The sequence below is a fragment of the Drosophila albomicans genome, chromosome X (genome assembly GCF_009650485.2).
Source record: "Drosophila albomicans strain 15112-1751.03 chromosome X, ASM965048v2, whole genome shotgun sequence".
Lineage (NCBI taxonomy): Eukaryota > Metazoa > Arthropoda > Insecta > Diptera > Drosophilidae > Drosophila > Drosophila albomicans.
In genome coordinates this window covers 3997778-4019822 of record NC_047627.2, presented here as the reverse complement: position 1 = coordinate 4019822, position 22045 = coordinate 3997778, and the positions used below count along the sequence as shown (strand labels likewise).

Genomic DNA, 22045 nt, shown 5'->3' with positions numbered 1-22045 from the left:
TCTGCAGTCCCCAAAAAGCGACTCCAGCAGCTCGTCCTAGAGAAAGTCGGCCAGGTGCACTTCCTGTGGGAAGCCATGCACTTAATTGCCGGCGTTGAGGCGTAGTTAAGAGTACTTATGCTTATGTTTTTGCATTTTAATGATTAATTAATTTGATTGGCATACGACAAACACACAAAAAAGGGGGAAAACTGTTGATGCTGTTGACTACGGAAGGATGAACACTGTTGTTGTGTGTGCTGCTTAGAGTGCAACGTTGCTGAGGGTGGAACAGTACACTGAGAGAAAAAATTCTAGATTAAAAGTAGCCTGCAAATCTGAAGTATGCTTTTCAAGTTAAATAAATCTTAAATCAAGATTTTTATGCTAAATTTCTGTTGATATTGCTGTTGGTGATATCGTATATAAGAAAGAGAGTAATAATTGTAACTAATATTAAAAAGAAATGTATGTAGTAGGACGTGTACCTACACACACACACACATATATATATATATATATATATATTAACTTAACGCTCCACAGAAATTAGACAACATACATGAATGTGTAAGGAATATAAATATAACACAAAAACACGGAATCTTTTTTTTTTTTGTTTTATTTCAATGCATTTAAGTTTAAGATTGTTTGATCCTTGCTTTTTAACTCAATTTAAAAATTTTTAAAGATCCTGAATTTCAAGATTTCAATATATGTACTATAACATTTTTGTAGAATTTTGATATTGTTCATCTTGGTTCAATTTGACATTATATAATCTTGTTTTTAAAATTTTATTCTTGAGTTTAACACGTTTTTTCTTTCTGTGTATGAAATGTGAGCTGCTTATTGTCTTTTTTTCTTTTGTTGTACTGTAAATTGAAGAGCGTACACAAACAAATCCTTTTCAATTTAAGCATTTCTATTTGTTGAAAATCTTTAAAATTTAACAAGAGCTTAAAAATTGTTACTTATTGATATAAATAATAATTTTTAGCGGAATTCTTTTCCTTTTTCTTTGAAATTGACTTAATATTGAAGTGCGTAGTATAGTTCTAATGAGCGAGAATTAATTTTAAAACGGAATTCTTTTCCTTTTTCTTTGAAATTGACTTAATATTGAAGTAACTAATAATTGAAAGAGTTCTTCAAATAGTTCTAATGGGCGAGAATTAATTTTAAAACGGAATTCTTTTCCTTTTTCTTTGAAATTGACTTAATATTGAAGTAACTAATAATTGAAAGAGTTCTTCAAATAGTTCTAATGGGCGAGAATTAATTTTAAAACGGAATTCTTTTCCTCTCTTCTTTGAAATTGACTTAATATTGAAGTGCGTAATATAGTTCTAATGAGCGAGAATTAATTTTAAAACGGAATTCTTTTCCTTTTTCTTTGAAATTGACTTAATATTGAAGTAACTAATAATTGAAAGAGTTCTTCAAATAGTTCTAATGGGCGAGAATTAATTTTAAAACGGAATTCTTTTCCTCTCTTCTTTGAAATTGACTTAATATTGAAGTGCGTAATATAGTTCTAATGAGCGAGAATTAATTTAAAACGGAATTCTTTTCCTTTTTTTTCTTTGAAATTGACTTAATATTGAAGTAACTAATAATTGAAAGAGTTCTTCAAATAGTTCTAATGGGCGAGAATTAATTTTAAAACGGAATTCTTTTCCTCTCTTGTTTAAAATTGACTTAATATTGAACTAAGTAATAATTGAAAGATTTCTACAAATAGTTCTAATGAGCGAGAATTAATTTTAAAGCGGAATTATTTTCCTCTCTTCTTTGAAATTGACTTAATATTGAAGTGCGTAATATAGTTCTAATGAGCGAGAATTAATTTTAAAACGGAATTCTTTTCCTTTTTCTTTGAAATTGACTTAATATTGAAGTAACTAATAATTGAAAGAGTTCTCCAAATAGTTCTAATGGGCGAGAATTAATTTTAAAGCGCTGCACGACTAATTGAAGCGTTAGTAATGAGCCTGTTGGCAAGTCGGTTGTTGCTCGCCAGCTGCTGTTGAAAGGTCTTTCGAATCGGGGGTCGAATTGTGAGCTGAGCTGAGTTAAGCTGGGCTGAATGTTGGAACTAACCCCTTGATGACGATGACTGGGATGTGGAGTATGTATGGAGTATGGCATGTCACGGCTTGGTAGCTAGTTAACAATCCACGTGTTTGTACATGAATTTAATCTCGGCGCAAACAAAGTAACAAGAATTCAATTTGTCACAGTGGTTGGCAATGGCAACGACAACAACAACAACAACACCGAGCCTATGTTGCGTTACTCCAAAGGGGGATCTGGGCCAGGATAACGGTAGCCATAGCCATAGCCATCGACGTAGCCGAGAGATAAACCAGCTTGGAAAATATTTGCATTTCGCCTGTTTTTGGGGGTGTTGCGTAGGTAAAGCCAACAGCCCCCGGGGACTTGTTAATGCAAACAATGCGCATTTGATATTGAAAACGCGCGTCGAGTACTTGCGTGTGTGCTGTGGGTGAGAGGAGGGGGGAAGGGTGAGGGGGTGGAGGGATGCGTGGGTGATGCTGCTGTTGCTTGTTTGTCGCATTCGGGGTAGTTTTACGATGTCTGCAGCGACTGTTGCCTTGAGAGGGTGAGGGGAAGGGGGAAGGGGGAAGGGAACAGGCAACAGGGTTTTGGGGCAAAAAGCTCAGCATCACTTGCGACCGCACGAACTTCAATCCTAAATCGCCGACTGAAAGGGGGACAGAGGCAGATGCGATTGCTACGCAGCGTTGCATTAATGTGTATTTCCGGTGGTTCTGGAGCGGAAGTCGATTTATGTATTGTACGGTGCCTGGCGACAACAGTTGCTGGTCAGAAAGACAGAGAGAGAGAGAGAGAGACATCTGGGTCTAAAAAGAACCCAGACAAGTCCTCCAAGCCGAGGCTAAAGCATTTCATGACCCTGACTTTAGTCAAATCGCATTGTCATGTAAATGCCTTAAATGCTTTAAACTGACTTCTAATGAGGCGATTCTCTATCTGGCCAGACGCGGCTTTTTCTACCCTTGTTTTAATGTACCACAAACTCCACACACTCATAGAGAGGGGACATATCAAAAGGGGGGAAAGGACTCACTGACTGACTGACAGTCATTTAATGACTTACCTTATCTTCAGCTTCTTCGGCGCGTTCTTCCGCTTCGATGACGCGCTGTTCCAGCTCCGTTAACTGCAAGTAAAGTACAAGAGAAACTGCGTTAAGAAAGAAGTAAACTCTTTAGAAAGAGAGAAAGAGAGAGAGAGAGAGAGAGAGAGAGAGAGAGAGCGAGTTACTTAAACGTCGGAAATCATGTGCAAATAATCGAGTGCCCAGCTTTATCACAACACGCCACATAAACATCTAGTTTATGGTTATTAGTTTTCGCATATTGTGAGGGGATTATTGTGGGGCGATATAAGATCTTGGGTCAGGCGAGTAAGGAAATTAAAGACAACCTCATATTGCCATCCATAGCTAGGAATAGGAAGTTCAACTATAGCGTAGATTATTTTAACATAGTTTGTCCAAATGGATTTTGCAAGCTTTTCAATTTAAATTTAATTTCAGTTCTGAGCATATTCATAACATATATGTAAGAAGTCGATACACCTTATCAGTATTAGTTGGCGTCAGTAAGTCGATAGGCACGAAGCTATCGGTATCATCAGTGTTCAATTTCTTTCAGTTGCTGAAAGTCGTGGAAAATATTTAAAACAGTAGCAGCAGTATTCGTTAGTCAGGAAGCAGTAATATTAAAGCCTTTCATTATTATCTAATATCCGTATTCTATATAAAAACAAGTAAGAAAGCTACAGTCGAGTGTGCTCGACTGTGAGATACCCGCTACCCATTTTGAATAAAAACAATATATTTTGCGGTATTATCCTCAAAACATACCAATTATACTACAAAAATACTAAAAATATATTTTGGGGTAGTATTATTAAAATATACCAAATATACTAAAATATACCAAATGATATATTTGGTATATCGATAAAGTACCGCATTCACAATATACCATAGGCGGCACAATATACCAGATTGTTGACCAAAGCAAATTAGACACCTAGTAAGTAGGCGTTTTTGCCCCTACAAAAGTATTTATTTAATAACTTTTTATCTGATCGCAACCAAATTTTCAGGAATCGTAAATACTATAGTTATTATTGTATATACCAAAATTAGCAATTGTTATTCGATTTTTTCGATTTGCGAGGGCGGAAGTGGGCGTGGCAAAAATTTGAAACAAACTTGATCTGCGTGCAAACATAACAAATGCTGTCGAAAAAAAATTATAGCTCTATCTCTTATAGTCTCTGAGATCCAGTGTTTCATACGGACAGACGGACAGACGGACATGGCTTTATCGTCTCGGCTGTTGACGCTGATCAAGAATATATATACTTTATAGGGTCGGAGATGCCTCCTTCTACCTGTTACATACATTTCCTGTCGGCACAAAGTTATAATACCCTTTTACCCTATGGGTATCGGGTATAAACATTACATATACATACATATGTAGTTAGACGCTTCCAAGTCGTACTCTTTAATTAATATATACTTGTAGTAAGATATCCATTTCCCCTATTACACACAAACTGTAAAAAAAACTCGAAAACGAACGCTCCAACACTTTAAAGAAAAAAGAAATCATTAAACATAATCCAAAGATCACTTGAAATCAATCCACCAAAATTTTAGAAGACTCACAAAAATTGTACCAATACACTTAAGAGAAACCTAACTCACAATAATCCAAAGCCGCTATAAGAATTATAATGTTAAACTAACAGAAATTGTAAAATTAGTTCTTTAAGAAGATTTAAAGCTCTTCAGTAGAAAAGTAAAGTTTTTTTTTATTTTGTTTTAGACTGCGTAACAGCATAACATTTATATATGGAATATACAACTTATTGTAATACAAATGGTATATGTAAATGTTTTTTCTTAACTTTCAGTTCATTTTAAAGCAATTTTATTATTTGTTACAAAATGTGAAGAAATAACAAATCATTCCACAGGAATGTAACTTTTGTACGTTGTCTCATTGTATTCAAAATTAGATTAAATCAAGTGGAATACAAAACGAAGCTAAAACTTATAAAATATAGTCATAGTCGCTAACATTTACAATTTCCTTTCAAAATTTTTTTTTGTAGTATCAACATTTGCGGAAATAAATTTTGTTTGAGAATATTCAAACAATGAACTTATTTTGACTAAAAGCTTTGCAAAACTGTTCGGTATTATTCTTACAAAATACAAAATAATATATACATTATAAAATACATATATAATAAACCACAAAATTACTAAAATTTATCCAAATCCTTATTTGGTACATTCGAAATATACTATAGAGTCAAAAATATACTAGATTCTCAGCCAAAGCAATAATATATGTATATGTATATACAATATAGGGTCGGAGTTGATTTCTTCTGTTATGAACATTTCCTGCAGGCACAAATTTATATTATTCTTCTACACTACGTATTTAACATCAAGATTCGTGATAGAATATCTAAAACTTGAACGGTGTATAAAATCCAATAAAAAACCTGTTTATTATTTGCTTTTGATTTTATTATTTGTTATTGTAGGGAAAACATGAATATAACTCGCAATATTGTTACTGAAACATTACGGAATAATCATGTGTATTTAAAAACAACAATGGAAACATCGGATTCTTTTTCTCTCGCATTGTATCGAGCATTCTTTTCTTGATCATCCAAGGATATAGTAGCGAAAAGTATAGAAATAAATGAAACATATATTTTAAATACTCATGTTTATATATTGATTTGGTAAAATAATTAAATAGTTATTACATGCAAATTATTATTAAATTAGTCAAAGTAATCAGTCGAATGCGGTTGGTTTTAATCCCGACTTGTATTTTTCGGTTCGTGCTTTTATGTTTTCCACCCTAAGCCTTGCAAAGCTTTTCTCTCTTTAGCTTTTAGCACAATTTCCCTTTATTCGGTGTGGTGAAGCTTGAAAGCTTTCGCAACGGAAGTGTGTTGAATAGCGCGAGTTGACCGACAGATGGCGCCACGGGTACAGTGCGTCGCTCTTTTAATCCAGCACCCGCTCTTGCGCTCTCTTCTTACCCTCTCTTCACCCCTCTCACTCTTACCACCGCTGCATTGGCATCAATCAATCAATCATAGAAAATGACAGACGATTTGCGGTTAGTAAGGATAATGCGTTCACCAATACAAATACAATTCATAGCCTACGCTTTGCCGCACTTGCCACCTGAGCAGCAAATATGTGGAGGGGGATAAGGGGAAGTTTCACAAAATCTAACGGCGCCCAAATGTCTGGCGAAATTGAACCGTTACAATGGCCAGCCAAAAGAGTGGGAAGCAAGGTGGGGGGAGGCTTTGTTTTCGTGTTCGTGTGCCACACCTTTTGAGCCACTTGAGGCAGCTGCCAGAGGAATCGAGGCCCAACCCAGCTCCACTTGTCAAAGCAACTCAGCTCAGCTCAGTAGAAGGAGGAAGCGTCGTCGATTCAGCTTCGGGTCATGCTTTTGACTTGGGCGGGCGGAAATGCTAATCTCGCACTTTTAACTGCTCAATGGTTTGCCATTAACAGGCCCATAACGGATATAACGTTCGTTTCCCCTCCCTTCCCCCCCTTTTCTTTGCTATGCTTTGCTTTGCTTTGGGTGTGTTCTTCTCCCTCGCTGTGGGGACTCTCTCTTGGAATGCCATCAATTAATCACCAGAGTGGCCCGCGAGCTTCATCGTCATCGTCATCGACTAAAGACTTGATTCCGCTGCAAGAGCTAAAGCCAAAGGCGTTTCTCTTCCACATTTTGAATGCTTTCAGTGCATTAATTTCCGCTTTTTATGCCATTTAAGTGGCCCATTCAGAGAAGCCTCTCCACTTCACTCCACTCCATTGATTGATGGATGCCAAACAAAATATGAGTGCTGCGCTCTGTCTCTTTCTCTCTCTTTCTGTCTCTCATCTCGCAATATATTTAGAGTATATACATATAAATAGCGGAAGCGGAAGTGGAAGTGGAAGTGGAAGTCATAGCGAGCTGCGAGGGATTGTCAGAAGTTTCCTCTGCTTTGGCTTAAATTACCCAGGATAATGGCTCGAGTTGATTTCAAGTACTAACGCTGTCGCTGATTAGATTACATTGTGAGAGCCAATACACAAGTACATCACATAGAACTCAATAAATCTGATGTGTGTATTGCGGATAACGGGCATCAAGTATTCTCCTTCTCAGCTGCGCCTTTGTGTGCTTGAGCTTAGCAAAATATCGCGCTCACTTTGCAAGAGGTTAAGGGTTAAGCATTAGATTTCTTAAGTGCTTAACTCCTTGTGAGAAATATGATAAGGTTGCGATTTGGCCAATTTGATAGCACTTTTACCTCCCAGTTGTTAAAGCTGCTGCGAGCTTTTATTTATTCGAGTAAAATACATTGTTACGTATACGTAATATCTTGTACACCAATTCATGTTTGATTTAAGGCCCGATTTTTCAATCCCTGAATAAGTTTTATTGTTCGTATAAACTGACTTAGAAGGATAATTTCATTTCTTCAATGTCTCAATGTTACAAGCGACTTGTTCCGAAATATACCCAACATGCGTCACATTTATAAAAACAGCTGATGTCAACAGCTGCTCAACTGTTTGGCAACCGTTACTGCGTGTAAATTATGGGCGCGATTGATCTGAATTTTCTGAGATAAGTTCTCATAAAACCTAAGCGTATCACAAAAGAATCAAATGATAACAAATTTACTCCCAGATTTCGCATTTCTAAGGTGCATTATTTCACATTCAAAAATCGATGCCAAAATTAAATCCAAAGTTTAAATTTGGCTTATCAATTTCAAAAGGAGTCGCAAAGATATTTGATATGTGTTATCATCAGGGCGCAAGCTTTGATCGGCATTGCGATTTTATACCTGTTGCAAAATATTTATACATATGTATGTATATGTAATAATATATTTATATATATATATATAAATATATATATATATATATATATATAGATATATATAAATATTTTGATTCTGCCACCAGTCACCAAAAATTAGCTGTTTGGAATACAATATTGTCATCTTGTCTGCATTTTTTACATCCACAACTTTAGACTTCACAACACAACTTTATGGGCACTTTAAAAATATGAATTTTGTTATGGAGAACTTAATAAAGCAAATAATTTTATTAACTGTACATCATTTTATGAGGGGATTGAAAAATTGTCCCGAAACTTTTTTTTCAAGCTAATAATGAAAAAGGTTTTCAAACATTCAAAAGCATAACTTAAGTGGAATATTTGATGTTCTTTTTTATATAGTTTATATCTATCAACTGCCATTTAAAAACTATTGATTCTATTTAATTTTATTTTGTTTTTTTTTTAATTTAGAAAAATAATAAATTAATATCCACTATTATTTTAAGAAATTTATGATTACTTAAAACTTTGTTTGTTTAAAAGACAAGTTTAAAGTTTCTCGAAGTTTTCTTTTTCTTCTTTAATACATAGAACAATGCATAACTTAATTTTAATTTAAAGAAACGTTGTTTCTAAAATAGGAAATTCAACTTTTCTACGAATTATTTTCGTTCTTACTTTAAAAGGAAAATAATGATGACAAAGTCTGCATCATTTCAGTGTTTTTTTATAGTTAGACTGAAAGTTTTAAACAGCTTTGAATGTATTGCATTTAATCAATGCCCAGGCAGTATATTCAGCTAATAATGTTTATTACTTGTGAACAATATTTAAAGTAGCTTAGAGCACCATTAAATTGGGCCAAGTGGCGCCACGTTGATTGTGATCCACATTGCTAGCAGAGATTGATCCGAGTTGATCCAAATCCTCGTCGACAATGACGATCTCGAGGGTGAGCGTGGAAACCGCATTTCTGCTCAAATCAGAATCTGAATTACTTGCGAGGCAGCAGCAGAAAAAGCGACTGAATATGTTGCGCCACATGGCGACGACGATGAGCGCACAAATGCAACTGTGCAACTGCAACAGCAACTGCAAATGATGCTCAGAAGCAGCTGGCCATAAAGTAAAGCTGGCCAACAACTGCAGAACAGTGTCACAAAAAAAAAAAAAAAACAGACTAAGCAACTGCGTTGCTATCAGCAACTGGATGCTATAAAGCTGCCACACAACAGTTTGTTGCATGCAGCATTCGGTAGACAACATGTGCACGAGCTTGGGAAAATTGTTTAGCTGCACTCGGCCCATGGATGAGGATTGGGAGAGCAAAGAGCGTCGCCAGGATCAGCAGCTGAAGTGCAATGATCCGGGAAGGCGACAACAACAGCACTTCAGGCAACGCCAACAACAACGGCAACATTTTGTGGCACCGAGTGGCGAACGAATTGCGCAGCGATGTTGCCACAGGCAACCGACATCAGCTGCAGCTGTTGCAGTTGGCACAAGTCTAGAGCGAGGTTTTAGCAACTCTTACGAGGCAATGGAACGACTCGATCAGATCTTTGAGGACAACACGCTTGAGGATGGCGATGAGCAGCTTTAAATTGTACACAGAAAGAAAAAAGTGCTGAAATCAAGTGTTAAAATAAAGATCGAAAATCTACAAAAAATGTAGATGATTCAATCTTGAAATTCAAGATTTTAATCTTACTTCAAGAATGGAAAAATTTTTAAATTTAACCAAGAACGTCTGAATTTAGATTGTTAGAAATAAACAAATAATGGATTTCGGTTTTTTTTATATATATTTAAATATGTATTGTTCTCTAACAACAAACAAAAAAAAAGAAAAATAAATTTGGCTGTGTGTTCTTTTAAAAGAATCGTTTACTTAAAATAACTATTTATAGTATGAATCAAAAATAAAATTCGTTTCTTGCAGATCGAAAAAATCAAGATTTACAATTTACTTTTCAATTTGAAATCAAACATTCTAGAATCTAGATTTTAATCTTTAATCGTTTTTAATCGAAAATGCAAATTTAGAAAAATAAAACTTGATTCGAAATTGTTTTAACCCAAAAATCTTAAATTGAGATTGTTTTTTTTAAGATCAAAAAATTTAAATCAACATTTTTTAAATCCAGATATTTAAAAGAACCGTTTATGAATCAAAAATAAATTTCGTTTCTTTCAGTTCGAAAAAAATCAAGATTTACAATTTACTTTTTCAATTTGAAATCAAACATTCTAAAATCTAGATTTTAATCGTAAATGCAAATATAGCAAGAAAAAGTTGATTTCAGATTGTTCTGACCTAAAAATCTTATATTCAGATTGTTCTTTTCCAGATCAAAAAAATTCGAAATCAAAATTTTTTCAATCTAGATTTTTTTTTATCTCTGTTTAGTGAAAACATAATGAAATACAATACAGACTTGTGTGGCAAGTTTGGCGATTAAAGCGCAACATAATGTTGTTGAAAACAAAATGCCGCAAATGCTCATCAATATTATGAACAGGGCAAAGTCGTGGCAAAAGCTAATGGATTATGCCAAAGTCCAGCCAAGGGGCAAAGGGGCAGAAGGGGTCGAAAGTTATGCGTGTGTTGCGTGCGTGTTGGGCTTGAATTCAGCAACTTGCCACTTGATGTGGCAGGGTTAAGGTGTGTTTCACCTGCGTGTGACATACGCATATCCGAGCACACACACACACACACACACACACACACATGGTGAACCGCCTTTGGCTGTTTAATTATAGGCCAGACTCGGCAGCCAATTGGCAAGTTAATTAGAACTTTTGACCAGGCCAAAACAGCAGCAGTTTTCTGTATACATTTTTTTTTTTATTTGGCTTAAAGCAGCCACAACGATTCATCTTAATTGTTGGGGCGTTTCTCAACTTGTTGTAGCCAGAAATTATGAGTGGCGCCTCCCGTTTTAGAGGCAATAAGCATATCATTGCTGCAACTCACAGCAGTTGGCACACAAATCTAATTTGCCAGCCACGAATGCAATTTGCGGACAAATAAATGGCCACAGCAGACAGACGGCCAAATTATGAGACCGACAGGGATATGTACCGTAGTATATCAGAGATGATGATGGACGAAGGCAGCTGCTGGTCATTGACTTTGTCATCAACTTTCGAATGTGATTCAAATGTAGTCAGCACACATTTGCAAATGTATTTTTGACTGGCTTTACAAAATGCAAATTGCAAGCAGAGGAAAAAAGAAGACTTGCATCACATTGTATAGCTTGATTAATTATCAGTCATATGCCATTTAAATCACTCAATTATATCAAAGTGTTTAAAAGTTATAATATTTCAACCGAAACGAAACGAAAGCTACACTTTTAATAGAGAGTTAGCTTCCTAAGAAATCGAATTTCTCTGGAAAGGAACAAAATGCGGCTGATCGCTGTGAATTAAAAATAAAATACTCTATACAATTTATATAGACACTCAATTCAAAGTTTGATTTTCTGTCCAAAAACTATAAACCACATTGAAAATGTAGAAATTTAAAAAAATATATGCACAAAATAAAAAAGATGTTAGTATTAAAAGATAGTTAAAACGTAAAGAATAAGCATCCAGTTGAAAATTCAATCTGTAATAGTTTTTGTTAAAAATATATTCATTTTAAAATGCCCTGCAAAATTTAAAGTCAATAAATGCATAGTTGACTTTAACATCCAATATGTTAAAACTGGACTGTTAAGTTAACATTACTGTTATGTAACACATTGATCTATTCTTAATATGTCAACATTGACATATTAAAACGAAACAACAGCGAAACAGGTCTAATTTCCCATTGTAAAATGTAATTATTGCAAAAGCTAACTATTTTGAAAACTTGTCAAATAAATTTTACTTACATTTATTGTAATTATGGTAAATTGTATTTATTTTGAACTTGTGTGCTTAATATAATTTAAATTATGTTAATCAAGAAATGCTTTTAAGAGCAAAGTCAATTTTGAATCGAAATGTTTTAAGCTATTTACATTGAAACAAAAAAAAAACAGTTTTTGAAACCGAGTACATTCATCTTAAAAATTCTGTTTCTAAAATAAAAGTACTTTAAGAACAAATTCTTAAAACTAAGAACATTAATCTGATAAATTGCAAATACTAAATTGGAGTTTCAAAATTCTGTAATTTATTGGAATATATAATAATCTTTTATTGTGTAGTTTTGAGTGTTTTCGTTCATATTTTATTTAGTCAAGCTGTCGCTAACCATTCTTCATTGCAGTCTAAGAGAGGAGGTAAAATGATAAAATAATAAATAGACAAAAAAAAAAAAAATAAAAACAAAACGAAACAATAAAATATAATGTAATATTTAAACTGTAAGTGTTCATCTTATAATAATTTTTGCGTTAAAACTATAAGATTTTTAATTTTTATTAATAAGAAAGTGGGTCGTATATCAAATGTTGTAGAAGTCAAGATGTTCTTTTTTAATATAAGAATTCTTATGTTGTGGACGCACTTTTTAGACCAAAATTCTTACTACTAAGACCAAAATCTTAATTATAAACCGTTTTTTATAGTTTATAAAAGTATATGTTTTTCTAAATTATTATAGAGTTCAAAGTTTATTGCCTTCCAAATTCGTTATAATTTTCTAAATATATGCAAATGAATTTAAAGCATTAAAATATAAATGTCAGTGAATTCAAAATGCAGCATTAATTGTCTTTATAAATCCGAAAGAAAAAAGATTCTGTTTATAGCTTAATTTATGCAAATTATGTATATAATTTCTTGAATTTATTATTTTTATTAAAGTATAAGCAATTAAGTAAATTAAAACAAAATTGTACTATATTTTCTTCAACAACAAAAAACAATGAAGAGTTGCTCCCAAAAGTATGCTATAATTTTTGCAGTTTGCCTCTTTCATGCTTCTTCTGTTTTGTTATTCACATTTATGTCATTCAAATTAATAATTTCAACTGAATATATATTGTGCTTGTATTGCAATCAGCTTCATAATTCCAACTGCTTTTAATTTATTGCGAAATTATGACATTGTCAGCATAGTTGAGGGAGAACACAAAGCGTACGAAGCTGTACGAATTTAATCCCTTGGCGTTAGCTTTCAATTCTGCCTCAAAACGTGCGTTTGATATTTAAAGCTTTGGCCATCACTTTATTTGATTTGATGCCACATATTGAATACGACTTTGTGGCAATTTGTGTTTATGTCGCCTGCAGGTGAAACCTTTGTATGCGGATTAATTTGTCATGCTATTAAATTTCTAGCCAATTCATTTATGTTTATTTATTTATTTTATACCCATTTTTTCTCGTTGTCGTTGTCGTTGTTGTTGCTGGCAGCTGTTTCACTTTTTTCTATTTATTTTCACCGGGCTTATGCACTTGCTTCGACTTGTTTATCTTTTTATTTGGCTGATGGGTATCTGTGTGTCGATTAGAAACAAACAGTTGGCTTCTACCTTCAATGTTAATTGCAAAAAGTTAATTAAAAATTGTTGTAATTGAATTTTATTGCTGTTGTTTCATACATCTTTGTTGTTATTATTCAATTGTGTTACTGCTGCCATTATGTCATTTTGAGTTAATTTTGGTTATTTGCCGTTTGCAAATAAAAGCGAATTGCATAATGAGCACACTACAAAAAAAAAAAAAGAAAAAACAAAACAAATAAATATGAATATAATACACAAATAAAAAACACTCACACAGCAGCATTAAATAATCATTTCGGGTAGTCGTGGATCATCGAATCCATCGTCATCGTCATTCTCATTATCATATTCTGGTTTGTTTGTCTTTTCATTAGCATTCTTAATATCAATAACATGAGCATCTTTAGGTTCCTCGCTGATGTCCACCGAATTGCCAACGGAATCATAATCCGAATCACTTGATATGGCACCTGCCTCCAGTTTCACTTTCTGCGATATTTCTCTTGGCACATCCATGATCTGACCGAGACTCCAAGTGGAGTCGCCAACGTCGGGTGCATTGATTGTGGCACGACGCCAAAAGGGTTTGCGGCAACGAAAGAAGTCCAAAAACAACGAGAGCAACATTCTGGCTGTCATTGCGAGTGCGAACAAACTGAAAAGCGCGATTACGCCTCGACTGCTTTTTATGCACACTCTCTCAACTGTTTACGTTTACGTTATTATTATTTGTGTTTATATTCTTGTTACAAAATTTGTTGCGGACGTTTGCGATAAATCTTGTAAAAATGAAAAAAAAAAAACAAAAAACGATTCAGCAGCTGCTTTCCCCAATCAAATGGATTTGTGTTTAGTTGACCAATATGACATTTGGGCAAAACGTCAGTTTGTTTAATAACATTTGTCAGCTTAGACATTGGCGACACTTATTTCATGGTATTGCATGTCAAGCTGGGAATGTTTGTGATTCAGAATCATATTGCGATAAGTATCGATAAACAAAGTTGTATAGAACAAGTAAGAAGGCAAAAGTGGAGTGGGCTCGACTGTGAGACACCCGCTATCCATTTCAAATAAATTCTTATAATATACCAAATTAATATACCCTAAAGTACTAATATATACCAATAGCTATATTTTGTATATTGATATATAACATACCAAATTCATATACTACATAGTATATACTGCAGTCTACATTCGGTATAGTATAGTACCACATTCAAAATATACCATGGAGTGCAAAATATATTAGAGCAACTATGACCCGTAGAATATACCAAATTAATATACCCTAAAATACTAATACATATATACCAAAAGCTATATTTGGAATATTGATGTCAAACATACCAAAAATATACCGCAAAAACACTAAAAATATTATACAGGCTATATGCGGTATATTGATATAGTGCCACTTTCACAATATACCATGGAGTGCAAAATATATTAGATTATCATCCAGAGCAACAATTGATATACCCTAAAATACTAATATATATCAAAAGCTATATTTGGTATATTGCTATAACACATACCAAGCAAATATACCACAAAAATACTAAAAACTTGCCGCGGGCTATATTTGGTATATTAATATAGTATTACTTTTAAAATATACCATAGATTGCAAAATATATGAGATTATCATCCAGAGCAATTGTGACCCGTAGAATATACAAAACTAATATACCACAAAAATACTAAAACAAAAATTCTGCATACTATATTTGGTATATCGATGAAGTACTATATGCCAAATATACCAAAGAGCTCAAAATATACCAAATTGTCAGCTAAAGCAAGTAAAACCCCAGTGCAGTAGACGTTCTTTACCATTAAAGTATTTCTCAATTTGTATCCGATTTCAAAATTTACAGCAACCATAAATACTGTATTAATTATTGCAAGTACCAAAAATGGCAACGCTTGGAACTCGATTTGCTGGGGCGGAAGTGAACGTGATCTGCGTCAACACATAATTATATAATCTCGAACTCAATGTCTTATTGTCTCTGAGATTTAAGTGTTCATACGGACAAGGATATAACGTCTCAGTTGTTGACGTTGATCAAGAATATATATACTTTATGGGGTCAAAGATGCCTCCTTCTAGCTATTACACATATTTCCTGCAGCCACAAAGTTTCCTTCCACCTTATGGGTAGGTAGAATAATAAGGAAAATTGTATGTGAATATAAAGATGAGAAAGTATAATCAATAACTTAATCAAATTTAAAAGAGAGAGGGAGTAGCTAGAAGTTCACGGCTTTATAAATGTTAATTTCTATTTGTGTACTGAACAAATCTAAGAAAAATGTAAAGATTATTTTGCTTTCATTCCCATGTTCTTAAAAGTTAAGTTATTGACTTTGTATCAAAGCTTACTTAATTATTTATTTATGCTCATATTAAATTCAATATACATATGCTAAATGAGAACATATCAGATAAAATAATGAATCAAAAATGTAATGTTAACTAATTATTAAATTCAGTTTTATTCCGATGTATTGACTGGTTAAAAAGTAGTTAGTGCAGTAGTAAAGCTATTGACATTGAATCAAAGCTTGTTTTAAAGCCTAATAAAACCTCACACAATAGAATGAATAATGAAAGATTTTATGAGTAACTATTAATGCGCTGCTAAATATTTATTTCGATCCCTAAAGCATATCAAATGAAATTTCTCTCTGTAGTTCAACAACTTTAAAGCACTTAAAGCTCGCTAACTCTTTACTGGCTTTTAGCTGAGATTCTCAGGTTGATTAAGCTAATTGAAATCTGAATCAAGAAGTGTGTGTGTGTTGTGTGTGTGTGGAAAGGACCAAAGTAGTTAACACTGCAAATGCGTCACACATAATTATATAATTCGAACTCAATGTCTTATTGTCTCTGAGATTGTTAAGTGTTATACGGACAAGGATATAACGTCTCAGTTGTTGACGTTGATCAAGAATATATATACTTTATGGGGTCAAAGATGCCTCCTTCTAGCTATTACACATATTTCCTGCAGCCACAAAGTTTCCTTCCACCTTATGGGTAGGTAGAATAATAAGGAAAATTGTATGTGAATATAAAGATGAGAAAGTATAATCAATAACTTAATCAAATTTAAAAGAGAGAGGGAGTAGCTAGAAGTTCACGGCTTTATAAATGTTAATTTCTATTTGTGTACTGAACAAATCTAAGAAAATGTAAAGATTATTTTGCTTTCATTCCCATGTTCTTAAAAGTTAAGTTATTGACTTTGTATCAAAGCTTACTTAATTATTTATTTATGCTCATATTAAATTCAATATACATATGCTAAATGAGAACATATCAGATAAAATAATGAATTCAAAAATGTAATGTTAACTAATTATTAAATTCAGTTTTATTCCGATGTATTGACTGGTTAATTTTGCTTCTTTGTTTTGTTCTAAAGTAGTTAGTTGTTAGTAAAGCTATTGACATTGAATCAAAGCTTGTTTTAAAGCCTAATAAAACCTCACACAATAGAATGAATAATGAGTTAAAAAGGTGTAGACTTATGAGTAACTATTAATGCGCTGCTAAATATTTATTTCGATCCCTTAAGCATATCAAATGAAATTTTCTTCTTTCTCTGTAGTTCAACAACTTTAAAGCACTTTAAAAGCTCGCTAACTCTTTTACTGGCTTTTAGCTGAGATTCTCAGGTTGATTAAGCCTAATTGAAATCTGAATCAAGAGCGAGTGTGTGTGTGTGTGTGTGTGTGTGTGAAAGGACCAAAGTAATTAGCACTGCAAATGGCAATGCAAAGTTCACATATATCGCGTTAGATTGTGTAATGAATAGTTAAACAAATGGCGAAATTAATTAAAATTACAATTAAAATTGGAATTGTAATCGGAAACGGAAATGGAAACGGAATGGGAATTATAGTAAATGTAATAATGTTGTTGGCGATACTTTTGTGAAATAGTTTCGGTCGTGTCTAACATGCTGGCTGGCATTATGAATAATGCATAAATAAATAAAAATAATTATGCAAATCTTTTTATGCATTTATTTATATGCAATTTATGTGCATATCTGCAATGCATAAAGTGCATTATATAATTACAGTTATGGGCGGCGCCTCACCATCAATTTCAATGGCCCAACGCATTTGCATAATGCAAGGACCTAGCCCTACTTCACGTCTCCCCTCTGCACCCCCCCTCGCTTGTCCATTTCGTGCCATTGACAACAGCTGGCTTTCGTTTTAAAATTATATATTGAGAGCAAACGATGGGGGAAAAGTTGCAACTGCAAATGGCGCGTGGCACGTTCAACGCTTTTTCTGCATTTTATTTGTTTACGCGTGTTTGCTGCCTTCTGTATTCTGTTTTCTGTTCTCTTCCTACCGCCCCGCTGATGTCGTGTCTACCCGCCAACGGCGACGCTGATTTTAATTAAAGGAAGGCGGCCTGCGAGTGGCAGCTTAATATACGAAAAATATTGCGCATACGTCATGTGCGCCAGGCATATTAATTTTACATTTTGTGTTTGCAAATATTTTATGCCATTATCTTATTCCACTTCAATTTCAACATTCTATGCGCAATTTTTGTTACCTTTGTTTCGTGTTTGTTTCTTTTTTTTTTTTTTTGTGTGGTTAAAAAGCAGGCCAAAAGTTTCGCGTTGGCAATTGGTGTCAATTGCATGAAGGCCAGCAAAATACATGCATACAAACATATATTTATTTCTAGTGTGTACATTATGAGTATATGCGTGCTTTGCATGCGTCAGTGTGGCAAGTGTTTTGGCTTTAGGTCAAGTGTACAACGAGAAGTGGAGGGGGCAAAAGCCGAAAGCCCGAAAGCCCGAAAAAATAAATATATATATATGCATAATGTAGGCTAACATGGGTTAAGGTGCCTCATTAACCTGGCAAAGTTGCACAAACAAGCATCAAGCTTTAAAAAAAAAAATGAAGACTCCTTGCCACCGCCACTCATTATGCAACTGTGGCAAGGTTGCGCGCACCGCGTTGCAAGCGTTGCACGCGTTGCCAGGTGCCACTTGATTGGCAAGCTGAAAGCTAATTAGATGCACCACACTTGCCGCACTTGCCACCGGAAGCGCTTAATGGCAAGCGCATAAAACGCTTAAGGCGCAAAACTTTTGAGGCACAACCCTTTAAAGTTGTCACACAGCACAGTACAGCGTCGTGGGACGACTTGTTAAGTGGCGCAGTGCAGCGCAAAAACTCTTCCCAAATTGACACAAATTGGCATGAGGCAAGTACATCATGGCAATCAGATTAGCAACGACAGCAACAGCAACAGCAACGACAATCTTCCTCGTCAATGTGCTCATCATGTGCCACATTGCCAGCAGACATCTTGCAAGGCTTTTACGCTCCACGCAATGTTTTGCAGCTGCTTTCAATCATGACGCACGGATTAGGACTCAGGTTAAAGATTAACAACAGCAGCAAGAGCAGAAAGAGCAGACAACAGACAACAGACAACAGAAGACAGAGGACAACAGACATAGAGAAAACAAAATAGACAATAGACAGTAGACAGAGTTTGTTAAAGCAAAGGCAAAAGATGAAGCTGAAGCTGCAGCTTGGCGGCAGGATTATAACAGTGTGTCTTCTAGTTAGACAGTCGCTGCGGCCACGCCCAGCATTTGTTGATGCCCTGTGTCAGAGAAAAAGCTAAGCCGATTGTCAGTGGCAGTCAGTGAATTGATGGAATAGAGCACAAAAAAAAAGAGGATAGAATGGTTTCAAATTGAAAGATGAGAAAGCAACAAAAACATAGCTGATTGAATGTTGCAAATTAAAAAGGAACACGAAATAAAAATGAATTAATGAGTCCAAGAAATATGTCTTTTTTCTTTCTGTGAAGTTTCAGGGGAACGAATTGAAATGCAAAGTTAATATTTACACTTTTTCGGCCTGTGAAATCTCTTCAGAATTGTAATTGTAACTAATATTTTATCTTCTTTTTTTTAACAAAATGAAGTGAAACACAAAATAGCACACAAAATGGAATATGGAATAGAACGAAAAGTGGAATAAATTAACTAATGTATTTTTACGTCTTTTATGCTTTGAACTCTCTCGGGGCAAATTGAAAATGAAATTCAATCGAGTTGATCTTTTGTTGGAACACATTGAAAAGGAACACAAAATACCGCATAAGATGGAATATGAAATAGAACAAAAAGTGGATTAAATGAACTAATACATTTTTCCATTTTCATGCTCAGAACTCTCTTCGGAGCAAATTGATAATGAAATTAAATCGAGTTGATCTTTTGTTGGAACACAAAATAGCACACAAAATGGAATATGAAATAGAACGAAAAGTGGAATGAATTAACTAATATATTTTCCCATTTTCATGCTTAGAACTTTCTTCGGAGCAAATTGAAAATGAAATTAAATCGAGTTGATCTTTTGTTGGAACACTTTGAAATGGAACACAAAATAACGCACAAAATGGAATATGGAATAGTACGCAATATAGTTTTGAGTGAAAAGATTCTAATAATGTCGAACTAAAAATATATATAAATTGAATTAAAATATACATTTATATATCTGCATTTAAAGCATTGAAAGGCGAAAGGACGGAGCAAAAATAATATGCAAATGGGAGATGAAAGAAGATGAATCTTAAGCTAGATAAATATGAGCACAAAAACTGCGAGCCACTTAAGGCTGAAACAATAGAGAAATGAGTGCATGAATAAATGATGGAAACGAATGGAAGAGCAAGTGAGCGAGCGAGCGAGAGCGCGAATGAATGACGACTGTCGACTATTAGCAGTTGATAGCGATCCCAAGGACTTTTGTCGGCGTGCAAAGTGTTAAAAGACAAACACAAAGGTCCCTTTTTGGGGAGGCCGAAGACGCAATCAGACGGCAAGAATAGCAATTAGTGCATACTTTTAGGCTTAGCAAGCGTCATGCAAAACACCGAACAGCAGGCGAAGCGAAGGCGAAGAGCGAAAGAGAGAGAGAACGAGGAAGAAAGGCAAATGAAAAGACGCGCGTGCAATAATCACAGCCAAGTGCTGCATATTTATAGGCGCAATCAAGTTAATTGCGCACAGAAAACACAGAGAAGCACAAAGCGAAACAGAGAGAACAGAAAACAGAGGCAGATAACAGACATAACAGACAGATAACCGGACAGCGGCAGAGGAGACGGAGACGGAGACAGACCAAAAGTGGAATGAGCCAACAAAAGCAAGACAGCTACTGTTAATGGACTACGACTTGAATGAGGAAGGAGGCGGAGATGGAGACGAAGACGGAGACGGGTGGAGGAGTGGCAGACAACTGCTAGGGGCAGCAGTAGTGCTCAGGTTCAGGTGGCAGTTGGCAGTTGGCAGAAGCAAAAAGCAGCAGCAACGTCTTAGGTAGTTAATGCGCCTGTTTTTACATTTCGCTTTTAGTGATTTCTGTTTTTCTTTTTGTTCGCTTTTGTATACTAATTAACTTAATTGTGGGCAGTTAGTTTGTTTTGCGGGTTTTTGAGTTTGGGGCACCCATTTTTGCCTTTAGGTTTCAGGTTTGCGTTTAAGTGGCATCCTCACGCGTAATTGCCACTCAAAGTTCAATGCATGCAGCCAAAGCGCCGCTAAGTATGCAATCAAAATTTTCATTCGTTCAAAGCGCTCCGCCCACTTTTGCACTTGTCCACTTCAGAATGCGATGAGTGCTCGCAAATAAAGAATACAAATTATACAGAGAGAAAACTTGAAGTGCGCCAATTTGCGTGAATCGATTGCAAAATATCCTATTAGTTGCATTTCATTATTTATTTTGATGTTGGATTTTGTCCATGATAATGTCTAGTAGTATTTCGTTAATTTTTTTGTTAATTACTGAATACTAAATCAGCTTTAAGATAACAATAAATATCAATTTAGAAAGCTACACTCGAGTGTGCTTGACTATGAGACATGCATTTGTAATAAAATCATATTATAAAAATAATATTATAAAAATATACCAATAATATACTATAATATACTAAAATATACTGAAGTCTTGATATATCAATTCTGTACTAAATTTAAAAAAATACCATAAAATAAAGCCATATTATAGAAATATACCAATAACAAAATACCAAATTATACCGGAATCTTCGTATATCGATTCTGTACTACATTTAAAAAATACCATGGAATAAAACCATTTTATAGATATATACCAATAGAATACTACAAAATACTAAAATATACAACAGCATACTAAAATATACCGAAGCCTTGGTATATCGATTATGTACTAAATTTAAAAAATACTATAGAGTAAAACCATATTCGAACCATAGCATAAAAACATATTATAGGAAATATACCAACAATGTTTTACAAAATACTAAAATATACCGGAATCTTGGTATATCTATTCTGTATTACACTTAAAATATACCATAGAATAAGACTATATTTTTCCAAAAATATACCGAAGCCTATACTTGGGATATTTTCATATTGGACTTAGTTCAAATTATACTACAAAGTACAAAATATACCAGGTTATTTGCCAAGGCAATTAAGACAATTCTTAAATAATTTCTACATCTTTTAGTTGATCGCTCAAAAATGCTGTTTTTATTATTGTAACATATGTAACATAACAAGAATATGTTTA

General features: G+C 34.2%; 2 protein-coding genes across 3 annotated transcripts in view; both read right to left on the bottom strand.

The window, feature by feature from the left end:
* Nucleotides 1–22045, bottom strand: part of LOC117578040 (uncharacterized protein CG43867) — a 177778-nt gene that overhangs the window by 34807 nt on the left and 120926 nt on the right. Inside the window, 1 exon segment of the mRNA XM_034263157.2 lies at nt 3125–3187. Coding sequence (XP_034119048.1) covers nt 3125–3187 — 63 coding nt within the window.
* LOC117578042 (uncharacterized) lies at nt 12496–14204 on the bottom strand. Of its 2 annotated transcripts, XR_004573348.2 has the most exons (3): nt 13676–14204; nt 13499–13605; nt 12496–13429 (listed from the first exon to the last, which is right to left on the bottom strand). XR_004573348.2 is itself a non-coding variant. In XM_052005132.1 (2 exons), exon 1 carries the CDS (start codon nt 14039–14041, stop codon nt 13685–13687), a length of 357 nt encoding a protein of 118 aa, XP_051861092.1. In that variant the 5' UTR covers nt 14042–14203; the 3' UTR covers nt 13447–13605; nt 13676–13684. The 2 variants fall into 2 exon arrangements, 1 of the variants encoding a protein (XP_051861092.1); XM_052005132.1 differs by lacking the exon at nt 12496–13429 and having other exon boundaries at nt 13447–13605; nt 13676–14203.